The following is a 27,898-nucleotide window of genomic DNA, read 5'->3' as shown; positions in this document are numbered from 1 at the left end:
GGGCACTTCCGTTACAGTCCAACTCTGGATCTGCGCCTGTATTACGACACAAATAAAATGAAGCACGTTTTTCTGATAATATCATATCACAGCATACATCAAAAACTATTTTTTTTGCAAAAATTGTCATAAAAATAAGCACGATATCCCCTCTCCCTCTTTATCTCTAATGTATACGAATTTTGAGGGCGCAAGTATGCCATCCCTTTTAGTCAAAGGCGATTTATCTTTTTTTTTAAAGAGTAATTAAGCATGTTAAGTAAAATCCTTCTGATTTTGTTACTTTATATTTGGGGTTATCTTTTTTTCTAATGCGTATACCGTGTTCTTCCACTTGCCCTTCCCCTTTCCACTTTTATTTTCTTTTATGTTTATTTTCTTTTATTATCACCTGATATCCAGTCACCAGATCACAGCCCTTCCCCCTTTCTTTTACATTAATTACTAGTACAACTTTCATGCTATCGTGATTCGCTGATTCACAACACCTGATATACAAAAAGTTCATATAACATCATCACTATCATCAAATGCAATTATCATAGTTAAACATGCAAAACAATTATTGTAGATAATCAATAAACATCAATTCAGTTAGGTCAAAAATTATTTTCGAATGAATGAAGATCACAGTACAGGTATTTTAAAACAATCACTAAATTACTTCATATTCCACATATAATTCGATGGATTGTCACTCATTATGACCTATTAAGATTCGTAAGTCAATGATTAGAATTTCATTAGTCTTCTAAGCGTCATAATTTATCATAAACAAGATAAAAGCACAATTGATTATGTATACTGATTATACAACGTACAAAATGAAATGAACAGAGTAATGAAAACGCATTTTATGCGGCATAGGATGACATTCATCCAAGAGACACACAAGAAAAAGAGACAAATAATCACTTCACAATAATATTGTTTAAAAGGACACTGGTTATCATCAAAGCTCAATGTTTTTATTTCTATTATTTTTACGATGGTGTTATCCGTTATGATTAAACTTATTTATACCTGCATGACAAGATTCCTAAAATTAATTTATTGGCATCTTGTTCTTGATATAGTGTCAAGCTGTCATTTCAAAGATTAAAAAAGAACATGATTGTATGATTATTTTAAGAGTCAAATTGAGTACGAGCATCATGACTAGTTGATAATAAATAAGTTATTATCATGCGTTATATTTCATAAAATCAGTGTCGGGAAATTTTTATGGGGTGGCGGAAATCCAACCAAAATTTTGCTCTCAATTGACACATAGACATGATAAATGTATTGTAGTCCGAGGCCTACCAATTTTCTTCCTTTTTTCTTGCCATTGCTTCCTCTTTTTTCTTCTATTTTCTAATATTCCTTTTAGCCACTCATTGCACCCAATCGCTTCGCCCCTGTTTTTAAATCATCATTGTTTGATTACTATATGAATTCTACTTCGAAATTTCATTTCAATGATGCAGTTGCCTATAGTATATTTAATCACAGCAATCACGCAAATGCTAATTGTATTTATCTTAAGAGATCGATGCGCCCGTGGATTTAAGTTCATATTAAATAATATTGGTCTGTGCAGAAAGAATCTCTTTCTCAGCATAAGTCCAGTTTACGATGAAGATGCAACCATTGTCGTAAGCCATTCTCCACTTCTAGTAGCTCAGAATCCTGGCATAGCCTTGCCTGTCTTGATACACAGTGTCGGTAATCGGACAGACTTGTGCAGAAATCGATTTTGGTCTCGAAACTTCGTAGCTCGTCATTGAACGACTCCGTGCACGACGTCAGAGCCTCCGTGGAACAGCTTCCGTCGTCTTTTCCTATGCCGAACAACGACCCCAGCCCCCTACTCCACCAAGGCAACTTGGAGCGATGATGATGTCGATGTTCTATTAAGAAGAGATAAGAATTAAGACAAAATTTTGAAGTCCAACGTCATATTGATCGATACTTTTTTGATTGATTAATCGACTGATTGACCAATAGCGTTGACTGGCTGATTAAAATGATGATACTAGCTTACTGATCGGTTAAATCAAGGACCTAATCTACTCGGAGATCGACCGATAATGTTATCGCTGGTGACCCTGAGTAAAATTTCATATTTGTATTAAAAAAAAAATAATTTTGATAAATTTTTGAATACAATAATGCATAACATTACCTTGATTAATTTTCTGGATTATTCTGATCGATTTGACTTTCCTTTCCATGTCCAATATAGCTCAGCAATTTTCCTAAATAGTTATTATCTAATTCTTAGTCAGATATACAATAACAATAGGCCTATAGGTGAGGTCAATAAAAGAAAACTGACCTGAGTGAGTCGATCTTTTGAGCCGATGTCCTTCGACATCATGACCATCCTCATCAGTCTCTTGATCCTGTACAGACGAAAACAGTTCTGAATGTTCCATCTCAGTGCCGTCATTCTCGCCGCCAATCATCATATCGACACCGTCCTCGTCACCGTCGACATTATCGGTGGTCATCGACATCAGACCTCCGAAGTCGAGATCGGGGCAGAAATGGACGGTACGGTAGGTAGCGATGAGGTCAATTACCGCCTGGGAGTAGGATGTGATGTCGCAAGATACTTGCTCGTGTTCGATGCAGTCGAAATAGGTCTAGAAAAAAGGGGAATGAAATGCAAAAAAAAATGTACAATCGACTTCCAAAAAGAAGCAATCTCTTTCTCCCTTACTTAACTGACACATCTCCTATTTTAGCAAGGTGTTTAAAAATGAATAAGTTTGAAGTATTCACGACATGAGTTCGATTTTAAATGTTCGTAATCAATATATTTTTTTTTGGGGGGGGGGGCTCATGGGCCTAACTTATTTTGAATAAATTGAAAGATGTATCATTTGTATTTCCACATGAATAACAAGTTAATAAAGCTAATGAGTACAGGATAAAAGATATGGCACGGTATTTGATAGTTTATGGGTTTAGATATAAACGAAGGGGGGGGGGGTTCAGCATACTTATGGTTTCAAGTTTATTTTTATTGATTTCAAATCCAAACATAACGGATTACAACCAAATGAAATTAATAACAATCTTTTCAAATTATCAAACAAAAAGTTACATTGATAAATTAACATTTTAACAGTAAACAGACCGAGTCACATATCAAACAAAACGAAAAAAAAACACAACAGAACAAAACAAAAACAGAAAAATGCTACATGCTAATTAAATAGTTGACTACCTGGAAAGCTTTGCATAGCCTGCCCTGTTGGGTTTCTCCATTGGAAGGGTCGGAAGCACGGATGAGATAAACAAACTCATCGTCACACCTTCTTATCGCTTCAAACTCGCATTCTGGAAAGGAAACAAAAAATAGTGATATAAGCATCAAGGACGCTGTCAAAAAATTTCATCTTATATAGTTTTTATGGATATTACGGTTATTCACGCGAAACTAATTAGTCTCTTCTCGATGAGAGTGATTCATGTGATTCAAAGATGAAAAATGCCTCATTATGAAAGTACCTCTAAATAGTGCTTAAATAAACCGGTAATATCTAGAATTTTTATCAAATTTTCAGATTTATGTGTGTTTGATTTTTTTCTTCTTTTCAGTCAAATCAACCTTTTGTCGAGGTGGAATCCCCTTCGAATAAAAATCAGTCTGCTGAGTTGGCAGGAAGAGAATAGCGCCATCTCGAGACTAAGCAGCATAGTCTTTGCCCAGGGTAGTTCATGAATATTCATTCAGTCAGTCCGTCACCTTCCCTCATCCGTTATGTTCTACTTTATATGGATTACCAAAAGGGGCGGCGCCAGGGTATTTTGATATGGGGTAAGACAAAAAAAAGGGGGGGGGGGTACGAACTACGAAGAAAGTAAAAGAAAAAGACGAGAGATCTGAGAACTCGAGAAACTCTTTATTTCTCCTGTAATGCGGATGACCGCGGAAGACAAAATTACACCTTAGATCTTTGCCCCCCGCTCCTTCCCCATCAAGACCAACCAAGGTTAGAGTGATGAAAGCACTCACCTTGAGCGACGACCCAGACGAATCCATGTCGGACGAACTCATCCTGAGACAAGCTACGATCACCATCGACATCGAAAGCCCCGAACAGGATGTCGAGCTCCTCTTCCGTCATGTTTCCATTTCGAATGACGTATTCCTTCCGGGTCACCAGGCCATCGCCATTAATGTCAGTCTGCTTGAAGACCCGTCGCCTGGCTGCTCTGTTGTTTGTATACTCTCTCTTTATTCTGATGATGTCAAAAACAAAAGGATAAGAAGACACTGTTATGATTTCAAAGTTGTTTTTACGCCTTAAGAAATTTAAGCTTTCATGTATATATATGCAACGATGAAGTATATCAGAAATTGACGATATAGCCCGTCAAAAATGACATATGCAACAACCAGCAAATTATTTTTATCAAAATATGACACATTTTAATACAATTATGCTCATTTCCATATCTACAGACATACATGAATAATATAATACATTTTTACAAAGTTTGATAAATTTACTAGAACAACATGTGTTTTAAAGGACAAACGAACTAACATAAAATAGCCCCGCTTCATGATCAAGTCCTTAACTGACTCAAATCTGGGCAGGTACCTAACCAAAATGCAACATTTCGAGCAGTCTCATAATATAGGTCCGCTTGAATGATAACGCACAAAAATCGCTATTCAATACATGCATATTCCAAAAGTTTTGTTGCCAAGGAGCAGAACAGATACTTTTATTACTTAAAAAAAATAGTTTCTCCCTACAAATAAAATTAAAGGCAATTCAATTTAATAGATGTGTGACTAATAATTAACCTCAAAAGACATGTCTTTTTAAGACTAGCTATTTATAACACATGGTTAATGAGAGACTACAAACAGTGTTGGTCAGAACATAGCCTCTTGTCGAGGCCCTGTCGGCTTCTTTCCGAGCGAACATGATGAAGCAAGGGAGAGAGCAAATTAGGAAATCCCTCGCTTCGCACGGGAAGCAGCCGCCAGGGCCTCGACAAGAGGCTAGTCAGAACACCGCAAATACTCCGGTGTTGATTTAACACCAGCCCGGAATCTATATAGGTCCACTTTCATTTTGGTCTAACACCAGAAAGGTGTTTATACAATACCAATTATTATTAAAATAGCATCGCTTTGATTCCAGACTGGTGTTGTTTCAACCCTTATCTGGTGTGGACATATTTCGGGCTGGTGTTAAATCAACACCGGAGTTTTTGCAGTGAACGCTCCCTATTAAGAGGAAAACAAACGACTGTAACTCATTGAACAACAATTGGCAAAAAAAATTGATCAAACTCTGGACAGTTTTCAACCAATACAGTGTAGTTTACACCCAAAGCACACACTATTGGTTTAAAACTACCCAGAACTGGATAAAGGATAAATTGTGTGGACAGTATGTTACCCAACATTTTTAATAGTGTGCGTTTGGTAGATCGTGTGACAAATAAAAATTAATTAAATCTTATATCTGATATGGATTAAAGGTCAAGTCCACCTCAGAAAAATGTTGATTTGAATCAATAGAGAAAAATCAGACAAGCACAATGCTGAAGATTTCATCAAAATTGGATGTAAAATAAGAAAGTTATGACATTTCAAAGTTTTCGCTTATTTTCAACAAAATAGTTATATGAACGAGCCCGTTACATCCAAATGAGAAAGTCGATGATGTCACCCACTCACTATTTCTTTTGTTTTTTATTGTTTGAATTATACAATATTTCAATTTTTACGAATTTGATGATTAGGTTCTCCTTGCCTGAAGCACAAAATGTTAAAATAATGGAATTCCACGTGTTCAGGGAGGAATGAAACTTCATTTCACATGACAATGAAACAATAAAAAACAAAAGAAATAATGAGTGAGTGACATCATCGACTCTCTCATTTGGATGTAACTGGCTCGTTCATATAACTGTTTTGTTAAAAATAAGCGAAACTTTGAAATGTCATAACTTTCTTATTTTACATCCGAATTTTGATGAAATTTTCAGTGTAATGCTTGTTGAATTTTTCTCTTTTCATTCAAATCAAGTTTTTGTTGGGGTGGACTTGTCCTTTAAGATTTACAATAACTTATCTTTTGATATTCCATGAAAAAGCTTACATGTTGACATGAATATAGTGCAGGAACGGAGCGGAAAAGTATACTCATCGAACATTTAATTAAGCTACCCCGCAAATGTTAATAGGAAACATTGGGGGAAAACTCATTCTTCAAATCACATTTGCTCCCGAGGAAGTTTCATTTCTCACAGCAGTGAAAATAAATATCCGAAACGCAGCTTGGCTTTCCGTTAACTGCGAATGAAATTACACTAATGTATGCTAATAATTGTTTAATTGTCTTTGATTGAATGTTTCCTGAAAAACCCACAACTTAAAAATAATCATGAGCCTTCCCCTCGCAGTTGAAAACCACTGGCGGTTTGTTTCTATGTATTTTCCATGCACGATCCACAGACTCCAAAGAGATGAAGTATCATAAACAACACTCTAAATTACAGGGATTTAAAATAAGTCCACATGGACTCAGGGGCGGAAATCTCTCCCAAAAGGTAGGGGGGGACAAGGGTCTGGAAAATTTGACAAGCAAAAAAAAAAAAAAAAGGGTCATCTCGTCCCAAAACGCTCGTTTTATTCCCATGTTCAGTGATTTATTTCTTAGCATCACCAAAGACCCAAAATAGTGGGGGACACGACCCCCTGGGATTTCCGTCCATGCATGGACTGTACTTAGGGACCAATCGAATTCCGGATTTAGTTTGAATCCTTAAGATCCATTTTTAAATCTCGAAAGATTTAAATTTAAATCATTTGAGATTTAAATTTAAGTATTTAGGATTAAAACTAAATCCAGAAATCGATTGCTCCCTAACTACAGTCCATCTGGACTTATTTTAAATCCCTGTAATTTAGAGTGAAATGCAACAATAGGTCGAGATAGAATGTTGTTTTTGTCTTTATTCATATCTATTTTTATCTCTCCCACTTCTGATTGTAATTTTTATTAATATCTCCATTAATTTTCTTATTGAATCATCTTTATGTCTATTTTCATTTTTATTATTTATTATCATTGTCAACTAATTTCATCAATCCATTTAGCACTTTTTAAATTATTAATCATTATTCTTATCATAATTACTATTTTTTGGATGCAGGTTTAATTTTCATCTTTCATTTCCCTATGTTACTGAAGAATTAAGAGAGGAAATTTTGCAAAAAATGATCCTTTGTCATAATACATGCTACATATGCAGCTTTTGAAGTTTGAAAACAGTTAATATTAAATGAATAAATAAATAGAAACAGTTAAACGAGTAAGAAATAATAACAACAAAAACGTATTTATACCCAGTATATAAACCAGTCGATGTTATGGGGGGGGGGGCTTAAACCAGTTACAGCACTCTAAAAATTTGAATGTTTAATCAACATTTGAAAGGTTGGAGGAGTGACACTGACAACCTTTTCCAAATGTTACATCCAACCTTGTATAAAGCTTAATCCAACGTTTTAAGTGTTGGGTAGAACCATTTAAAGTGGTAAATGCAACATTTAGAAAATGTTGTCACTCCCCAACCTTTCAAATGTTAAGTTAACATTTCTTTTTTTAGAGTGAGCATAGGGGCGGTAAAATGGGCGGGGATCATGCATAGGGATGTGAACACAGTCCTATTGTTGCTGTCTAGACCACTGGAGACACTCCACTGATGACACAATCAAAAGAAGACCCTTAATGGCAACTGGTCAAAGAATAACCCCTTTTCAAACATTCTGATTACAAACATAACAAAATCAGTATAGGAAATCTGACATCAATGGCACTACAAATCCCAAATCGTAGATAAGGTTTGACACTGGAACTATATATAGCTATAGTATTACGATACGTTGATTTGTTTCTTCGATTCCCAATGAAGCCTCCAAAATTTCAGTAGAGTAGGGATATACAGAATGTATAATATTGGATTATTATTTAGATTAAGTGGTTGCCCGTGTATAGGCCTACAATTGGTGTGATCATCAGACTAAAAAGTTATTCTCAGAACATGTATTCATTACTTGATTGTGACAAGCGGTTATTGAATTGAATTAAATTTATTTTCATACTTCACAAGATAGCAAAATAATAACTTAATACAAGAAATATATTTGATTACGTACAAAATACAAAATATAATGGCAGTAAATAAAGTGAAATATGAAGGAACATGTGTAAAAAGCAGAGCTTGTAATGTCTGCAGGTTCCGTAAAGTAATTATGAAATTAGTAATTAAGGGGATCGGACAAAAAAACCCCCCCCTGAAAATCAGACTACAAAGGTACTGGCTTAATACATAATAATTTCAATATTATGTAATGGTAGTGGTTGGGTTGTTCAATTCAATTCAATTCTTTTTATTTCATTTCCATTCAAAACATAATACAAAGTAATATAAAACAATACAAATCAAATACAATTTTACAGGAGGGCATTCTTACTTCGTAAAAAAAAAATTCGGTCGGTAGTGGATAAACGTCAATGACTTCATGGGGGTGTTTCACAAAGATTTAAGTATGACTTAGAGTCGCACTTAAATGTCTAGTTGCGCGCAGTATAAAAGGCATGACAGCATCGGTCAGATCATGCCGAGAGGACGCGCACTACTGCGTATTAACTCTATGGTATTGATCAATAAGATTGCGCGTTGCATAGTGCGACCTAAGTCATGCTTAAATCTTTGTGAAACACCCCCATAAATGTTAACTGCAAGATTCTAGTACAAACTTGTCCACGATAGGCCTATATTATTTTCTATTTGAAAAGAATTCGCCAAAATTCTTTGGATAGATTATGATAGTGGTAGATATCTATTAAAAGAATAAGATAATAATGATTAGCAAGAAGCACCGCGCTAGCAGCGTGGCATATAGAATCTAACCTTCCATCAATTATAACTGCCTTACTCAACAGGCAATCAAAATTAAGTTTATATTTTTTTAAACGATTAAACCACTACACTGTAAAAAAAAATATTGGGTAAAATGTTTACCACCACGAGAGTAATTATTTGTCTCACCGATTTGGGGCAGTATTTTACCCAATGCGGGAAGCATACTGTCCAGCAAGGTTAAAAAAATAAACTGCAATTACTTTAGAATGGGCAAAATTTTTCACCACATGGATAAAGAAAAATGCCCAAAAGAAATACCCAATGTTGATATAGGACACCTAATTACCCTCATGGAGCACTTTTACCAAATATTTTTAGAGTGTATATCCACTGTGAGAAACAAAATTTTACAGGTCGTCAAACAATTTAAGGTAAACAGGGTAAATGGTTGTAGTGATTCCTTAAACATTCTCGCGCGATTCATTGTTTTCAAGGGTATACAGAAGCTTGTCACTCTTCCATGTTTCACCGGAAACTGAAGTCAATGAGTGTTTTGCAAATTTTGGCACAATCCAATGTGCAATCTTTCACCAACTATCCACCGACATGAAACCCCCCTGAAATAACATTTTCTCCTCTTATTCATTTCCATATCTAGTGGCGGATCCATGTATGGGGCTGGGCACAGGGGCACAGCCGGCCCGTGTCTCCCCCCCCCCCTCCCGAGCGCCACAAAAAATGTTATTAGTGGACTATGTCATGCATTCGCAAGTGAGCTTGGACCAGCTTTTTTTTTCTTTTCTTTTGTAGTAGAGGTTCAATTTGTCAGCTCATTTGACTCCCAAAACATTAACTACCTGGGAAAGATAAGTAAGACAACTGTCTTCACCATTAAATAATTAGTGAAGAGCACAGTAAACATGAGAAGCATTCACTGTAAACAAAATTTTGAACCGTTTGGCTTCTCATAATTTAAGCACAGAGTTAGACCATGGTCTAAGTTAAACCTGACTTCAGAACATGGGCCGTTGTGTCTAATTCCTGTTTTATTTCATCATTCACTTGAACCTATTTTGGTCTAATTCTTTGTCAATGGGATTTTGCCTCAGCGTTCCCATTTCATCCAATAATTATTTATCCTTTTATAGTCCGTACAACAAAATAAAATAATAATAATATGATAAAGACCATGGGACAAGTCTGTATTAGATGAAATGTGGATTGTCTGGCAAATGTCAAAAGAAGCTACTGTATAGGTGACGATTTGAACAAATACACTGTAGAAAATATTGGGTTAACATTTTACTACCACGAGGGTAATTATGTGTCAAACCAATTTGGGGGCATATTACCCAATGCGGGAAGCATATGTCCAGTAAGGTTTTAAAAAACTAAGCAGCAATTTTAGAATGGGCAAAATTTTCATCACATTGGATATTAAATAAAATTATTATTCTCATGGAGCACTTTTACACAATATTTCTAGAGTGTAGGTATTCTTTCCTTGCCCGATCTGCAACAAATTTACATGCTTTAAAAATCACCTTATGTCACTAGACGCAACGTCTCACCTTAATTTTCTCACATAATTTTCAACTTGGGATTTCTAAAACTATAGGCCCATTCTGTCCCGGGGAGGGGGGCGGAGGGGGGGGGGGTGTCGTGGTTTCCCCCCTTTTTATTTTTTTTCATTAATTATATGCAATCGCATGTTATTAACTATCACCTTTTTATTATATTGCTAGCATATGACCATGTCTTTTATCGATTAGATTGTATAGATTACTCGTGTATATCGTTTGCTTGTAAATATAACAGTTCTAATTAGCTTCTTTTCTGGACCCCATGGAAGACCAGCAGTGTCGTGCCTGTCACAGCTGAATATGGGTTATCCAGCCGATTCCATTTTGTTGTTTCTCAATTACTAAACGATTATCTCACTTTAAGTCTGAGTTTGCTAATAATGCCGTGGAGTCGAACATGATGGAGCAATCATTGATTCATTATTATTGGTCACCTGCCTAAAGGAGTCAATCAATTACTACAACATTCATTCCATGTCTTTAACATCACATCTTGCCAAGGGGAATTGATCATCATTTAAAGGACGAGTCCACCCCAACAAAAACTTGATTTGAATAAAAAGATAAAAATTCAACAAGCCCAACACTGAAAATTTAATCAAAATCGGATGTAAAATAAGAAAGTTATGACATTTTAAAGGTTTGCTTAATTTCACAAAACAGATATGCACATCTCGGTCGGTATGCAAATGTGAAACCTGAGGACATCACTCACTCACTATTTCTTTTGCATTTTATTATATGAAATATTTTGATTTTCTCGTCATTGTCATGTGAAATGAAGTTTCATTCCTCCCTGAACACGTGGAATTCCATTATTTTAACAATTTGTGCTTCAGGCAAGGAGGTCCTAATCATCAAATTCGTAAAAAATGAAATATGTATATTTCAAACAATAAAAAAACAAAAGAAATAGTGAGTGACATCATCGACTCTCTCATTTGGATGTAACTGGCTCGTTCATATAACTATTTTGTTAACAATAAGCGAAACTTTGAAACGTCATAACTTTATTATTTTACATCCGATTTTGATGAAATTTTCAGCATTGTGCTTGTCTGATTTTTTTCTATTGATTCAAATCAACATTTTACTGAGGTGGACTTGACCTTTAAGGGGGCTAACTTCGTTCTCAATAAAGAGCATGGAGGAAATGTAAAGATTGTAGATGTGTTAAATCAATGGCTCTAGAAAAATCAGGGTGATCATTCCACAGTCTCTCGATGTAATCCCAATTCCATTATGTTTATATCGATTTATGTTTACACGCTCACCGATGTCACGTACGTTCTGGGCCTAACGTTACTGCGTATGTTATTTGTAAAGGTCATGTTAAATCCATGCTGACGATTATAGGAGATATAAAATATTGTGGAATAAAGGTGGGAGCGAGTTCTATATAGCTACATACTTGAACCAAAGTAGGTCCATGCTTGAACATAACCTGAAAGCGTTGAAATAAATTTACGTCAAATACTGCAGACAAAAGCGTTTATGAAGGATGTTATGAGAATATAGTTCACTATCCTAACTGAAAGAGCCCATTCACCAGCGGCCCAGACGGCATATGATCTATAATAACATCCCAAGGGCACACCCTGGTAAATTGGTGGTACAGAACTAGAATCTTGCATGAGGAGATCCCATTTAACCATAACAACACACAGTCGTCATATATAATCATCACGAATGTTCGTGTTTAAATTACAGAATAACAACATACATCCTGACACGAATCCAGCGCGTCGGGATAATCTGCAGAATTTTTCTGTCACTGCTCGTCGCCATGGTAACGTCACCATCAGACGACGAGACTCAATCACACGATACCTACAACACGATCAAAGCGGCATTACCCGTCACTCTTAGCTGAGCAAACATTTTTTTTAAACATACAGAACAGCATTTGGACCGGAGTGTCTAGTCTATAGTGTTTGTTGAATTAATGTGACTAAGTAATATTCTGGTATAGTATGCGTGTAGATCAAACTACAACGTCATTGAGAAGACAGAACAAAATCTAGGACCTTTTGGCTAAATGTAGCTATGGACATATAAGAAGGGAAAATGATGTTCTTTTCTGTTCAGTGTTCCATTTGAAGATGAAGACATCCATGGCAACCACATAGTCCTACTCTTAAAATTATCTCTTTCATTTTCCTAGGAAAAAATAAAACAATTAAGCTATATGCTTTTCTGAACTGTGGGGAGGGAATAAATGTACCCATTGGTAGAACCATGGAGCTATTAAACACAGAATAGCTTCATGGTAGAACCGACCTCTACCTACTCTGCAGATAGGGTGCTTTGTAACTGGTTCAAGCAGAAAATTATTGGTGATTCCCCTGGCTTAAGGATCACCACTGAATGACATCAACAAAGAACTAAACGAGAGTCTCGACTTGCTTCTGATTAAAAAATAATAATTGAACAGTGATTGAAAATACCCAGGTACCCATCACGCTCTTAAGTCACAAGGTCAATTCCAGCGTAACGGACATGACGTTCAGACAAATTTTTGTAATTCAAAGGTTTATACAGTAGAATTAGCGGTATTTTGATAATTGTTACTAAGCTTATCAGATACATTTAAGTATCAGTTACATACACATAAAATTTCAAATCGTTATGTTGAACAGTTGTGGAGAAATCGCACTCTTTGTAAGCGTAACGGACATGACACGAAATGGACAAAGCATTTTTACCTCCTATTGCTTGTCAAAATTCCTGTGAATTCTTAGATTGCATGCACCTGACTTTGGTGTTAACGTAACCTTAAGATCATGTTCTATCCATAAAATGGTGTTTAACAACAGTTTTGCAGTGCATTCTGTATTCATAGCTCAAAATGTAGCGTAACGGACATGACACACGAAGCGTAACGGACATGACAGTTTCGTCCACTTTTTGTAAGCGAATATAATTATTTTATTACAAGATATGGTACAAGTCTAATTGTTTACATGTTAAGGCTAGAGGTTAGAGACACACATCATAACTGGTAATCTGTAATATCTCCTATTATTTTGCAATTTGAGAGGGGGGCTTTTCGTACAATATTTATAAAACAAAAAAATATTTAGAAAAATTTCTTTTACACCAGCTTAACAACAGTTAATGAGTATTTTCCAGTTACTACCATCTGCCTCACCTAACTAAAGGAGAAAAAGTTGATAGTAAAGATTATTTTTTATTCATGGCTTACTATTTGATAATATACATTAGCGTAACGGACATGACACCCTTACGAGGTGAACTTCATCAGCACCTCTTAGTTCCAAAATGAAAGAAATATGAATAATGAATGTAAAAATGTAACAGCAAAGTACCTTTACTAACATTCTTAAGAAAAATATGTAGATATTATTGGCAGGTATCATTAATTTAATAGCTATAGCCTACATGATAATTTTATATTGAATACAATGTTTATCGTACCACCATGACCACTACGACACACTGAGAAGACCAAATCTAATTTTTTGTAAAAGAAAAACAAAATGAACCAGACCTGTATAAATCTAAGATGAACATATTATGAAATGTATTTATGATAAAGAACATGTACTAGTATTAATGTCAGTTTTAAGATTTTAAAAAATGACATTAAAAAGTATTTTAGAATTTAATAGCAGTACCTGGTTGTTACCAGTCTTTCATTATCGAGTATGTATGAGTTGAAAGGTAATCGGAGTTATTGGAAATCGCTTCTGAAATTTTTTTTTAATTCAAAATAAATATCATCCTGAGTATAAATCATACCTTCATTAAATCTTGAATGTTCTAAATCTTACGATCTTGCTTGCTGACAAATGTGGCTGTATCTAATTTTGTTGCATTGTCTGCGCTGCTTGTGTACAATGAAGATACATCATTCAAATCGTGATTATGGCTGACCAAATCACTATGATGAAATAATTTAATTGATCGCGCCCTATTCCTTCCACAGCCCCTTTGCTTTGTGATATTGCAAAGAAGTGCCACCGTAGATTCATGGATTCATAGAGCTACATCATATAACACAGATATCTGAATCAATACAAACTTATTTTTAAATGTGAGTGCGTGCCATCACTGAAGAAGTACAGGTTGGTGAAAGTCAGATACTTTGAATCAATGTCATCAATGATCTCATGAATTCACAAGTTGGAGTTTTATCATGCTCCAAACTGTCAGTGCAAAAAGATAATCAATTGCATTGTTTAAACACAAATGATGCAGATTGTGATCTGAGTATGTTGCCAGATATAGCTCCATCTTATCTTAATATTATGTGGCATACCGTTAATTTTCAGAAAAATCTACCTGAACAAGAGCTGAACTTCCATCATTCTCCAACTTCTAAAAATAGCTGAATGACATGCAGATTCTAGGAGTAATTACATCCAGCTATCCTCAAGCAATTGAGACTGACCTCAGTCTGTGACACTGAGCCTAATATTTTGTTTTTGTGAATGCTGCTTTTTGTCATATAAAAGGCGTCATGTCCGTTACGCGAATTGTCATGTCCGTTACGCTATTTTTATGAAAATGAGAAATGGTAAGGGAAAATGATTGCTACACATGGTAGGGGGTTTAATTCTAACATAGAATCTGTATCTGCAGTACCTTCAGACAACTTTCCTGTAAGATGTGAAAACTTTAAGTGAAAAACGTAACGGACATGACACTGATTATGGTAAAGAAATCACACAAATCTAGAGACAGATTTCTCTAAAATTGATGAATGGCATAAAATTTAACGATGATTTTCTTTTGATTTAAACATTAATCAACTATTCAAAAGTTAAAAGAGACCTCTGGGACCTTGTTTGCTTTTAGTAGAGACAGGAAAGATGAATTGTTTAAAAATAGCCACATTTTTTATTTTTTCCAATATACTATTCTATTTTTTTGATGATGGAAAAAACTACAAAATTTTATCAATATTTTGATTTTTCTATAGGAAATTGAGACTTTATAGATTACTTTTTAAGAAAATTTGACTGCTTAAGTGAAATCTAAAACTTCATTTTTTCTCTAAAGTGAACATTTTCCATGGAATTGCCCACAAACAGCTGATAAATGTCTATTATTTTTGGAATAGGTCTTCAATAAAAATCATAGCCCCAAATCCCACATCGATATGAGCCATGGATATACAAGCCTCATGCTTGAACCCAAACTGATCCGATCTTACTAGCCCCTTATCGTGAATATTCTCTAAAATATCCCAGAATGCCACTGTTCTGCCAAAGTGAATGATTTGAGATAGTCCAAAAGTTTATCGAGCACTTGTGAACACCTGATGGGAAAATCGAACCGCGCCCTTCAATTTCATCCATGTCTCCCCAAAACTTTCGATAGGCTCCTTTTTCCTAATTATCACGGCGAAGTCAGCCCTGGAGATGAAGAAAGTATGCGTTTCATAAAGTGTGAGGTATCAATATCTCGATTATACGATATGTTACAAGCTACTCAATTCATCGCTTCTGATTGGCTGAGAGTTCAGTTACGAGCGCCAATCACTGACCAAAAAAAAAACACTTCATGAAACTGCAATGGGTTCGAGATCGTCATGCAGATTTTAGTCACCCTTGACTTAGATCGCAACGAAGGTTTCCATGGTGACCTTGACCGTGCTATATAGGATCTACTGTCCAGTCTGTTGGCTGATCATGGGATCCCGTGCATGATTCCACAAAATTAATGAGAGCATGGGAATGGTTCTTAGAGATTGAACGGAGGAAGGTAGGTAGGGCGTGAGAAAGGGAGGGGTCGGGGGAGAAAGGGCGACTATATTATTTTGCGCTTTTATCAGAACACTTCCGAACATTTTTTTTTTGTTAAATAATTAGGATTAAAAGAAAGCACAGAGACATACAACGGGAGAGGGAGAGGGGGGGGGGGGGGAGAAAAAGGGGGTGGGGTGAATCGGATAAAACTTACACATACACATATCATTACCTAATATACTGCGCCAAATTGGGCAGCTAGCAAGCTCTTGTCATGACGAAGGAAAGCCCAGGGTCCCGTTTCATAAAAAAATGTTACAATAGCAAACGCAAGACTTCTATAACAAATTTACTAACAGCCAATGAACTCGGCGCAAGGGTAGGCCCAATATACAGGACCACAATAATAACATTGCAACGGACCTACTATGATGGTAAAAAATAAGATGGCCTACATTAATATGAAAAATGGTCAGGATAAAATGAGATTTTATAAAAAGTGATAACGAAAGTAAGTGTAAAGATGTCCCATGTAAGTATCAAGGATAAGATTTCGAAAAGAAAAGTAATTGAAACCATGTAGCTTCACTAATAACAGTTGTTCATCCTTCCTATACGAAGGCATAATTCATTTATCCACCGCGATGATTTAGTTAACACGCATATCCGTCTACGGGAAATCCCCTGGGAAACATTTACTTTGCTATTTACACCCATGGCTTAATTCAACAGTTGAAATCCCCAGGAGACAATTGCTGAGACAGTAACGGTTGTCATCTGGATGCATCATGGTGACGTCACGACAACCATTCATTTTGTTCAATTAACATGATTAAACTGTCGTCTAATTCGTTTGTTGAAATAAATCATTTAACTGTGCGTTGCGTGGCCTTAGAGAGGCGTCAATGTAAGCGTACATGCTGGATGAATTTGAGGAGAAAACGAATGTTTTTTCATAGATTTTCTCACAGAAACCTCATTTGTCAGAATCTACTTTTTTTTTGTTAGCTAGTTAAAACCAGTTTCTTCCATTGATGAAATTTCGTGGAATTTCAACAATCAAACATATTTTACACGGGAGATGTATAATTCAATGCGAATTTTCAATTCATATTAGAAGAAATATATATCTTTTATAATGGGATTCTATTGGAAGATAGGGGGAAATAATCTCTATACTCGGAACAGAAATGAACTCGTTGTATAAACCTCTGTCTGTCATGAAGAAAAAAATGATAGAAATTAAATAGATTTTTGTTTACTTTGAAGTATCAAAGATGAATTTATATTACATCATCAACCTGATGAAACTCCAAAGCATCCTTTATCCTCATTGATATTGAAGTTCAGACCATAGAGAAATGCACTTTAAAGTTCTATGAATCCGGGTCATAGAAAGATAAGCCTAGGTCAAATAAAGGTACTACAGAAAAATGCTTTGTTCGACATGAGTCTGTCCTTCGACGTTCATCTCAATTTATCTACATCTTCCATAATTGTATTATATTGGCAGAATTATACTTTGATTTTCTCCAAGGACCAGGGTTTAACGATTAACCTCGATCATGATCTATACCCTAATTTAACCTTGATTGTAGAAATTCGAATATTTGGGTTGAAACGTACAATATTTGGGAGGTCTATCAAATCGAGTGAAACCACCCATCGCTCCTTGTCTGCACCCAATCTTCATGCAGAATGCTAAACACGGTTAGATCATAGGATATAATACTGCAATCTATCCTCTAAACAAAAAGACAGTCATCACACACACACACACACACATTCAAAATGGACATCATGGGAGAAAGGGTGGGGGTGGTAGTCAATACTACTCAGTATAGTACGCGATTCTGAAGACCGCCATTCTCTCTTTCACATGTTCTCTTTCCATTTTCATTTTTTCCCCCTATTTTTTTCTCATCCATTCCTAATCTGACTGTTTACATGATAATCTTAATTGACTATAATATTTGTACGCAGAAAATGTTTATGTGTTCTACTGCCTATATATCTAGGCCCCTATATCAAAATGCACGAAAACAATTCGTAAATGTTAGAAATGGAAGTAAACTCAATAAAAAAAACAACCTTGCAACAGCTTTATATAATTATACATTAATTGTACGTGTAAATGAAATAGGAAGGGGGTCGCCCGATCTTACACTGTCGTACCATTATCATGCTGGTCATGATCATGACCATGACGACTCAGTATGTGCTCATTTTTTTACTCAGATGTCATAGCCTCTCCTCTATGTGTAGACGGACATATGTCCTAAATGGTATAAAAAGTAGGATATCCAGGGCACAGATCTGACTCAGGCACGCCAGAGTTGAAATATGATTGAATATATTTGGATTTCTAGCCCAATTTATTTGATCTAACTGAAGTCCCGTCGAGGTGGTCTAAGGATTATGGTCCAGATGACTTCATCGAGTTTTGCAAGTGCTTATGTGGGTCACCGAGACAAGAACACGATTCCACTTCAGCTGAAGATTTTAAGTGAGGTAGAAAAGTTTTGATTGAATCTTGAAGTTTTGCAGAGTTATGGTCTATGAAGAGGCTGCATTTGACTTATGGTTTATTTAGTGCATATGTCTTACTATTTTTTTTTACATCTGAATAATCACGTTTATTGCCTCTGTTTATGTTAGATGCATATCAAAGCAAAATCCATGCACGCATGAATTTTTCTGAGAGGCAATAATACACAATGTTCACAAATATATACGACCGGGGAGCGAAGCGATTGAGTAGGCTACAAAAGCTTTCCCTAATATTTTTGTTTTCAAATTGAAATGGCTGAATAGTTTTCAGGGCACGATTTTGGTAAAATATCTGCGAAAACTTGCATTAAAAAAGCAGGTTTTTAACAATTCTGGGGGCCACTGCCCCGCCCTACCCCCGCTTCTTACGACCATGACGAAATCACCATATTATATGTAACGATACAATTATAAGAAGAAAAACAGACAATTAATAAAAGTAAAGAAGAAAATACTAAAAAGAAGATGGGAAAGAAGAAAAGAAAAAATAGAATAGCAGAAAAAGAAAATGGTAGAAAAAGAGGCGAAGAAGATTGAATGGTATGATATATTTTGGGGTGAGGGGTCGAATGCAAAACTACCACGTAGGGTCCCGTTTCATAAAGACTTGGTTTAATAACAAATTATTAATATCGATAACAAGTTTGCTATTGAAAAGTCAATCAAATTGAATGATTTCAGTAGCTTTAAACTGTTATTGCATTTTTGTTACAATATCAATTTTGTTATAAAAATAAGGTCCCAATAAATAGTATGGAAACGCCATCAACACCAACATCCACAGCAGGACGTTATCATGGTTATTGCGATCTCCAGTATCCCCCCCCAACAGAAAAGAGGTGTGGTGAAAAAAATGTTTAGTTTGGACTTCTTTGTGTGTACAGTATGATGACATGACTATGACTGAATGTTTACAAAAGAATGATGGTACGGATAAATAAACACTGAGGTAGTAGAATGAGTGACACAAGATTGGATCATTTATCACCCTCAGACATTCGATTTAAAAATCAAGGATGGAATACTCCATTAACGTGGAGTGCTCGTGGACACCCCCCCCCCCAAAAAAATAAGAGGAAATACAAATACCTCAAAATAGGACATTTTGATATTTATTTATTTTTTTAAGTTGTGTTGACAGTATTTTTCTTATTCTCTTTTTTTTCGGGGTGGGGGTAAATGTCGATCCATTCTATCTCCTTCGTCGGCTGGTTTGTAGACGAAAGCGAAATTTTTGACAAACTGCCCCCCCAAAAAACACACACTTTCACGGCCTTTTCATATAGGTCTGTGCAATTTAATTGCAAGTTGCACTAATAATTACGCATTTGATAATTTTTAAAAAATAATTAACGAATCTCATTTTGTTATAATTTTTTCTTTCAATTTTGCATAATATGCGAAGAAAAATACTTTTTCAAAACTGACCAAATTATTCAATACATTTCAAAGGTTCATTGAAATTGATTAATTCTTCAGACTCATAATGACATCTGACAATTATAACTGTATACTTCATCATCAATCTCGACAGATTTGATTCAAGAATGAAATGTTTCTATATTTGGTTGGAGAAGATAGCGCATGTGTTCGATGAATAGTAATATAAAGTCATAAAAAAATATCATTGAGGAGAGAATATCAAGATGATCGAGGTCATCTTGAACGAATATCATAGCAATATTTTTGATCGAAATTCGCTGTCTACTTCTGATTAAAACAGTCCCGACCTTTTCTTGGAAATGACAAATAGAATCTTCTTCATAATGATACATCGTTTTGAGTCGAACAGATAATTTATTTCAGGTCACATTCACCTGGTCACATTTGTCTCTGTTGTTTAAACATTTTATATTTTGACTTTGTGATAGTAGAGTGTAAGGTGTTTGACTTAAAAAAAATCTTAAGCATCATATATCGATACGGGTGGATCATTTCAAGAGTGCTACTAGCTGTGTTTATTTGCTTTGTTTGATTTTTGTGTTTACAGATGTGAAGACTTATTTTTAAAAATCTCTTTTAAATATAGTATCTGCCACAAGATGACAAAATTATACAGATCCCATGTCCATTTTTCAAAATGAAACTTAATTAAAGATCCACCTCTACCACTCCGTCCTAACCAATATCGTTCGGAAGTTCAAAGTTCTTTATAATTGTTATAAGTAAGTCTTGATATAATCAAAATAAAAATATCTTGGTCCACTTTACCTGTTTGAAAGCGACTCTCCGGGCAGGAGATTGAGGCCCTCTTCAGTAACGGTAGCAGCCTCTTCGATCAGGGCGCCGGGCTCGTTGAGCAGGGCGGCGACCACGGGTAAGACAAGGGCAAGCCGACACAGCAGAGAGATTCGAACGTGTAACACGGGAATTCGAAGAGAAATCATCTTAAAATCAGCAAATACTCCTAAAATCTCCACTGAAGTATATCCTTGTTAATATTCCGTTTGATGGACATCTGTATGGAATATGAATTGGGAGATGAAGTATTGAAAATCAAAATATGGTTATTCGAAAATGAAGCGTTGAATCTTCTTGCATGGGGAGTGAGAGCGGAAAGGGTATTTATTCGTCATAACCCTAAACATCGAGCTGCTCTATCTTCTCTTCGCTGCATAGTACACGTGCCCTCCCTGTCTAGTCTGAGCGGTACCTCGATGATGTTCAATATCCCAAATAGACCACCCAGAATACCAGAAGACATTGTCTGAACTCCACCCAACGTAGCAACAAATGATCTTGTGATTGACGAGAGAGGGAGAATGGAAAGGGAGAGGGGAAGGGAAATAGAGGGTGAGAGAGGGGGGGAGGGGAAAACATGGAAAACAAACAGAGCAAAGGTAGACATAGACAGACAAGGGGAGTCAGGGAGAGGGGGAGAAAAAGCTACCCCTCCCCATCCCAAGGGGGGGGGGGTAACTGGGCACAAACAATTTGCAAAATATAACACCAGGTCTTGCATGAAACAGAGATTCAAATGATTACCACTTGTTAATGTATATACTACCTTTCTGACTAAATAGAATAATATTCACATCCCACCAATGTGTCCTATATCAGAGTACAGAGAACAATCAAGATTTATTACAATTTCAATTCTCCGGGAGCTTCAATCCTATAGCGACAATGCAATGTCAAATTTGATTAAGGAATAATTGTCTCCGCATCCCGTCCACGATGAGGGTTCTATTAATATTACCAGACTGTGCTTTATTGGCCTTGCATTGAGCATAGAGAGCATTCTGTGTTCAATACATCTGTATTGTTTCGTGTATTGACGCACTATAGAAATAGTTAATGATTATATGTTTGTTATTTGATATTGGGAAATGATTTTCCAGTTTCCATTAGTATTTAGTGGATTTCAAATTACTCAAGACTTGATAACTAACGAATAAAATGGATAATATAATTTCTGATCGAATCAAGTCAAATATTTTTTTAAAATATCAGTCGACCCATTGCCATTTGAAATGAAAAAAATGATAAAATAATAATAATATTTTATGGTGTTTAATACAGGTGTTTCTAAGCGCTCGGTATCGACTACAAATTACCGGGGAAAATGAAAAGGTAGTCTAAATAATGAACAAAATACCAAACCCAAATTTCACAAAGTGTTTCAAGTACAACACTTCAAATTTTGCGATATGGTGGTGACACTTTATCTTGTAGGGTCAAGCGGAAGGTTATCACATATGATTTACAATGCCTATTGTTGTCTATAAGCATTCCCTCATACGACCAAAAACTTCTTGAATATTAGCTATTGGCGTGTGTAACGATTGGGACATTGCCAAGATCATGTCACTTTCAGATTTCGATAATTCGTGCAAAAATTCATAGTTCACAAATATCAAGCCCGCTAGACCGGAATTCATTAATACCCCTCCCCTTTCCCCGACCAAGTTATCATCATGCAAGGAGCACACACAGAGACGAAGCAATTTAAAGGACACGTCCATCCTAACAAAAAAATAATTTGAATAAAAAGAGGAAACTCCAACAAGCAAAACACTGAAAATTTCATCAAAATCGGATGTAAAATAAGTTTTGATATTTTAAAGTTTTGCTTAATTTCACAAAACAGTTATATGCACATCCTGATCGGTATGCAAATGAGGAGACTGATGACGTCATCCACTCACTATTTCTTTTGTATTTTATTATATGAAATATAAAGTATTCTAAATTTCCTCTCATTGTTAAGTGAAGCAACGATTGATTCTTCCCTGAGCATGTGGAATTAGCATTGTTTAATACCATATAGTTCGGTGAAGTTGGTCCTTAGTGTCAAATCTGTAAAATTGAAACATTGCATAATTAAAAAACACAAAAAAAAAAGATATAGTGAGGGACATCATCTACTGTCTCATTTGTATGCCACTGAAATGTGCATATCTTGTGAAAAATAAGCTAAACTGAAAAATGTCATATAACTTTCTTATTTTACATCCGATTTTGATGAAATTTTCAGTGTTGTGTTAGTTTGATTTTTCTCTAATTATTCAAATCAACATTTTCTAGGGTGAACTTGACCTTTAAAGACAATTGAGACGACTCCAACGAGTGGGCTTATTCTGGATATATCTTTAAAAGGTTGTGCAGATATCTGGAAAATATTGAAAATGACAACGTATGTATTATCATCACCATCGTTATTCTTATTATCATCGATTACTTATTTATTTACATGTTTATTTATTTATTTGTTTATTATTTATTTATATTATTTCATTATAATCATTATCATCATTATTATTATTTTTACTACCAGTATGAATATACTTATTAGTATTCCTTTAATTATTATTACATTAATACTGTTGTTTTTATTATTACTAAACAGCTATAGCTATTTCACCTAATCGACCTATTTTTTAAAGTTGAGTTTGAGTTTATTTACTTAACAACAATAACAATAATGATAACAATGTGTTAACATCACATCAAAAACATAACTATTCTAGTATACATATATAATTGCTAAAATTATAAAGGATAAAATGAGAATACAAACGATAAATCTGAATACATAAAATGTGACGTGCGTGTATAAACCTAAAACAAATGTTTTAACATTTTTCTAAGATCACAGTCACAGTTTCCAATATTTATAATCTAACAAATAGATACGTATATTGTTGAATGTTGTTGTTAAAAAGGAACCAGAAGGTAGCACAAGTGCTAGTCGAGACTGATTCCTTCAAATCTTTGGTATTTTTACATAAAAGAAATACGTGTGAACAGTGAATAATACAATAAATGTTGTTTGAAAAATCACCACGTTATATAATACATACAAATAAAATTAGAGATTTATCTAGAGTACTCTTATATTCTATTGAAATATCTTCTATTCTCTTGTCAGAATTAAAGTAGAGGGTTGGTTGTATTTAGGTAAGCAAATAATTCCTATCTGAAAGTGTTCCTTGATCTTCTTTCCTTTATATATTAATTTGGTATATATACAATTCAAATTTTTGTCAATTAATTGTCAGTGGTCAGAGAACGATCTTACTTATTTGCTAAGCTAGGCAGACACGACTTTTTCTCTCGAACCCATAGTTGAATTTTAATATTATTTGTAAGAAATATGCAATAAAATGGAAAAGATAATCTCTTACGTATGTTCTGTATATTTGAGAAGATAGTTGCAAATTGGGCTTAATATGCGTACCGTGAGACTTGAAAGCATATTCTTGAAAGGTGTTCTTCTTAACGAGCTCATTTGAAAATATAGGTAGAAAACGGCTGCAACAAATTAAATCTGTTGTTTAATAATCTAAGATAATTATGTAAGAGTTTTTAAAACTAATATTATTACGATTTGGATGCGAAAATGTGTTCTCTTCTCAACACCTATATCTGCAGAATAAGAAGAAAAGAAAAGAATGAAGTCATCATATTCACGAGTGTTGTGAAACATATCTGAAAGATAGCAAGGGGAGGAAGGAAAAGAGATTTGACCGAGAGTTAATGAGGATGCTGACAAACGCGGGAAATGTCCTGACAGATTTTGGAAGACAAGTTGGAACAACTGACATATCATCTAAGGACATGATATCTCTCTCTCTCCGATAACGCCAAAAGTTTTGTCATGAATGAATAGAATACTATTTGATGTTACTTCTCAAATCTTTATTTACTTTGCAGCTAATTAGAGTGTCAATTTTATGTGTTTTTTATGTTTAATTCCAGAGCAGTGAGTTCTATAAACAGAATAATGAAATGAGTAAAGAAAGAGTGCTGGTCTAACAGGATCAGATTCACCCACTCCCCTCGTGAATGACAAAAAAAGGGGAAGGGGGAGGGGGTGGAATGAATGAATTAAAAAAAAAGAGGAAGAAAGAAAGGAGAATGAGAGAAGAGTAAAGAAGGAAGAAAGAAAAAAAATAAGGAGGAAATCGGAAAAATAGGAAAAGAAGAAATGAGAAAAAGAGAGAAAATGAATAAAATAGAAGCGAAGAAATTTCAGAGCAACAGAGATAAGCAGACGGAGACAGACAGAGAGGGTGCATGTGGAAGGAATAGGAAGCAGTGTCTAATATATCATATACTGCAATGTTACTTTTTCAACATACACATAACCGATTCGATGCTATAAAATGCCATTATTTATCATGGAATGAAAACAGGTGAACGGGAGAGAAATACCAATACACAGGACGAGGCTGAATTGTTGTTTTCACCCCAAAACGCTGGTTACCCGTTATTCTAAATGAGGGTACGCACTGGAAAGGACATATTGACCTCCATTTAACCGTCTCACAAACTAGTTTCCTATCAAAAGAAATAATATCTCAGTCTCAGACGATAATTTTTAAGTGACGACAAAAGCTTCAATGTAAAACCCGGGCCCCATGGTATGGACTGGATAAAGCTTGGCAAGTACGTCTTATGGCTATTTATGCGCTGGCGTACACCAGGGCGACCATAATGACATCAGCTCTTGGCGTACCTCTAAACCAACCGCTTTTTATTCTTTCTTTAATTGGCTTCCGACTCGACGTATTTGCTCACGTTATTATGACAAGTATTTAAACACACTGTGCAAAGAAACTAGATACTCCATATGCTCCGGGTTCTAGACCTGATAAACCCCAAACTTGAATGTTGTAGTGGGTTTGTGGGTTGTTCGGCTGAAGAAGGTTGTGTTTCTGAAGTGCTGGGGGAAGTTGTTTTGCTCATTTCTCGAGTGTTTAGATCAAACAGAATTGCATTCCTCATGGGAGTGTTTAACCAAGGTACGCCACATTCTCTCATTTTCTCGACCTGACTAAAGGCCAGAGTGGGTTTATTAACCTCAATATTCATTTTCCAGCTTATTCTTTAGTTTGGTTGGAAAACTATAGCAATTTTCATTTACTTACATGGCTCAGAGCCCCCCTCCCCGAAAAAGGTGAGAAGATAATATTATCAGAAGAGGAAGAATTAACGGAAAAGCAGCTTTTCCAAAATGAGAAAATTAAAACAAACTGAAATATCAGGGAATTTCCAAAAGAATCATGCAATAATCATTTGAGATATAATGCGATATTCCTCTTTCTGTTCTCTTTAATTAATGGTTGAGGATGATCATGAATCCGGCCTCTAATTTGTATAACAGCACAATTTAAACCTTTTATATAATATTAAGAAGGGAGCTAGGGACGAGACATTATCATCTAAGATTTTGTCCGTTTTGGCCAGTCTCATTCTATTCTAGGAATCCCAACATATATAGCGCAATTCAACAAATGGTTTCTTGGAATTAATGAAAACTTTCGAAACAACTCGAAACTACTGAATATGACGGGGAATGGGAGCACTTTGCACAACTGGCATTGCACAGAAGCGGTTGTTGACATTTTATTAATGACTATCAGTCTGATGTGTCAATTCAAAAAATGACATGACTCCTGTGTAATTTCAAAATGGTAAACGGCAACTTAAAAAATACGAATATTTTGTTATGCAGCTAAACCACCAGTTTTTTCACGGTACTTTTATTGTAGTAACATTTTACGGTGTTCTTTGAATTTTCCTGTAATTGAATCAGAGTCATACTCACCAGATTCAGAGAGAATAAATCCAAGACGAATGGTTCCGAATATAAACTTTTGTTACAGAGCAGCTATGAACAAAAACCACAAAGTTGTGAATAAGAAGACATCGTGGACAGGAAATTAACGGGGGAAATACATGATATTCTCCTTAGTCCTAGCTTGGTCAAAACGATGATGAAACCGATCGAGGTTCGTTTCCAAGAGTGTGCTTGGGAAAGGTAGTCCGGAAAGTAGTATCACTTATATGAATTCAAGGTAATCTTCTCAACATGGATTTAATTCAAAGTCGTCTCCCATTCAGACACCTCGGCTAATCCTCCACCTACAAACATACACAATGACAACTGTATTTCTCTGTCTTCTTGTTTACTCCAATACAACTCACTTAGACTGCCAGAGCACAGGACAGTCCTTTCCCATAAGACGAATTTCTCTTCGACCTACAAGAAATCACTGAGGCGTCTTCAAAGAGGTATGTCCCCCTCACAGCTTTTGTTCGGGACGATTTAAACGACGGGGCCTGTTTAATAAGTCCATCCAAGATTTCTTCTTAAAATCTTGACAGAAGTCATTTGGAAGTTTTCTTTCAGCTAAAAAAAAACAGCCTTTACGGCCTTGGAGGGGATCCAAATCTGAAGAAAGGGTTCCCTGTAAGCGTGCACGGTTGTGGGAAGGGGCAAGTATTGACGAAGGCGTGGATATTCTGCGAGCGAACTGAATTCATTGTTCAAGCTGACGACGAAAGGTCCCGTATACCGGTGGGCCACGTCTGATGTAAACATGTTAAAGGCCCGGATTTAGATCGAGGATTGTACATTAAAGGTGGAGTCCACTCTTCACCCCAAAATTTCATTTCAATGACCGTGTCCACAAACTTCCTGTGGTCAGTTTTATGACCAAATACTATGATCAATCACAGTCTGTTATCTAACCAAATCTTCAACAATATTCTGTCAATTTTCGACAGCCGGTCTACCGATGGCGAAAAAAGGTACAAATCTCCACTTCTTCATAGGTAACTAATGGAAACTCGGAAATCTTCACCTAAAGTCTGAATATTTGTTTTAACCCCTTTCTTCATGTTAGCTGTACTATTGGTGGATTTAGGCGA

At 35.5% G+C, this 27,898-nt stretch overlaps 1 protein-coding gene across 1 annotated transcript; it reads right to left on the bottom strand.

Annotated features, from left to right (window-relative positions):
• Positions 1-27,552, bottom strand: LOC121407504. The gene is made up of 6 exons (XM_041598629.1): positions 26,793-27,552; positions 20,951-21,197; positions 4,010-4,236; positions 3,218-3,330; positions 2,321-2,630; positions 1-1,892 (listed from the first exon to the last, which is right to left on the bottom strand). Exons 2-6 carry the CDS (start codon positions 21,124-21,126, stop codon positions 1,597-1,599), a joined length of 1,122 nt encoding a protein of 373 aa, XP_041454563.1. The 5' UTR covers positions 21,127-21,197; positions 26,793-27,552; the 3' UTR covers positions 1-1,596.
• Between the last annotated feature and the right edge of the window lie 346 nt (positions 27,553-27,898).

The sequence above is a fragment of the Lytechinus variegatus genome, chromosome 2 (assembly GCF_018143015.1).
Source record: "Lytechinus variegatus isolate NC3 chromosome 2, Lvar_3.0, whole genome shotgun sequence".
Lineage (NCBI taxonomy): Eukaryota > Metazoa > Echinodermata > Echinoidea > Temnopleuroida > Toxopneustidae > Lytechinus > Lytechinus variegatus.
The sequence above is the reverse complement of the archived record's forward strand: the minus strand, read 5'-3'. Positions and strand labels throughout refer to the sequence as shown.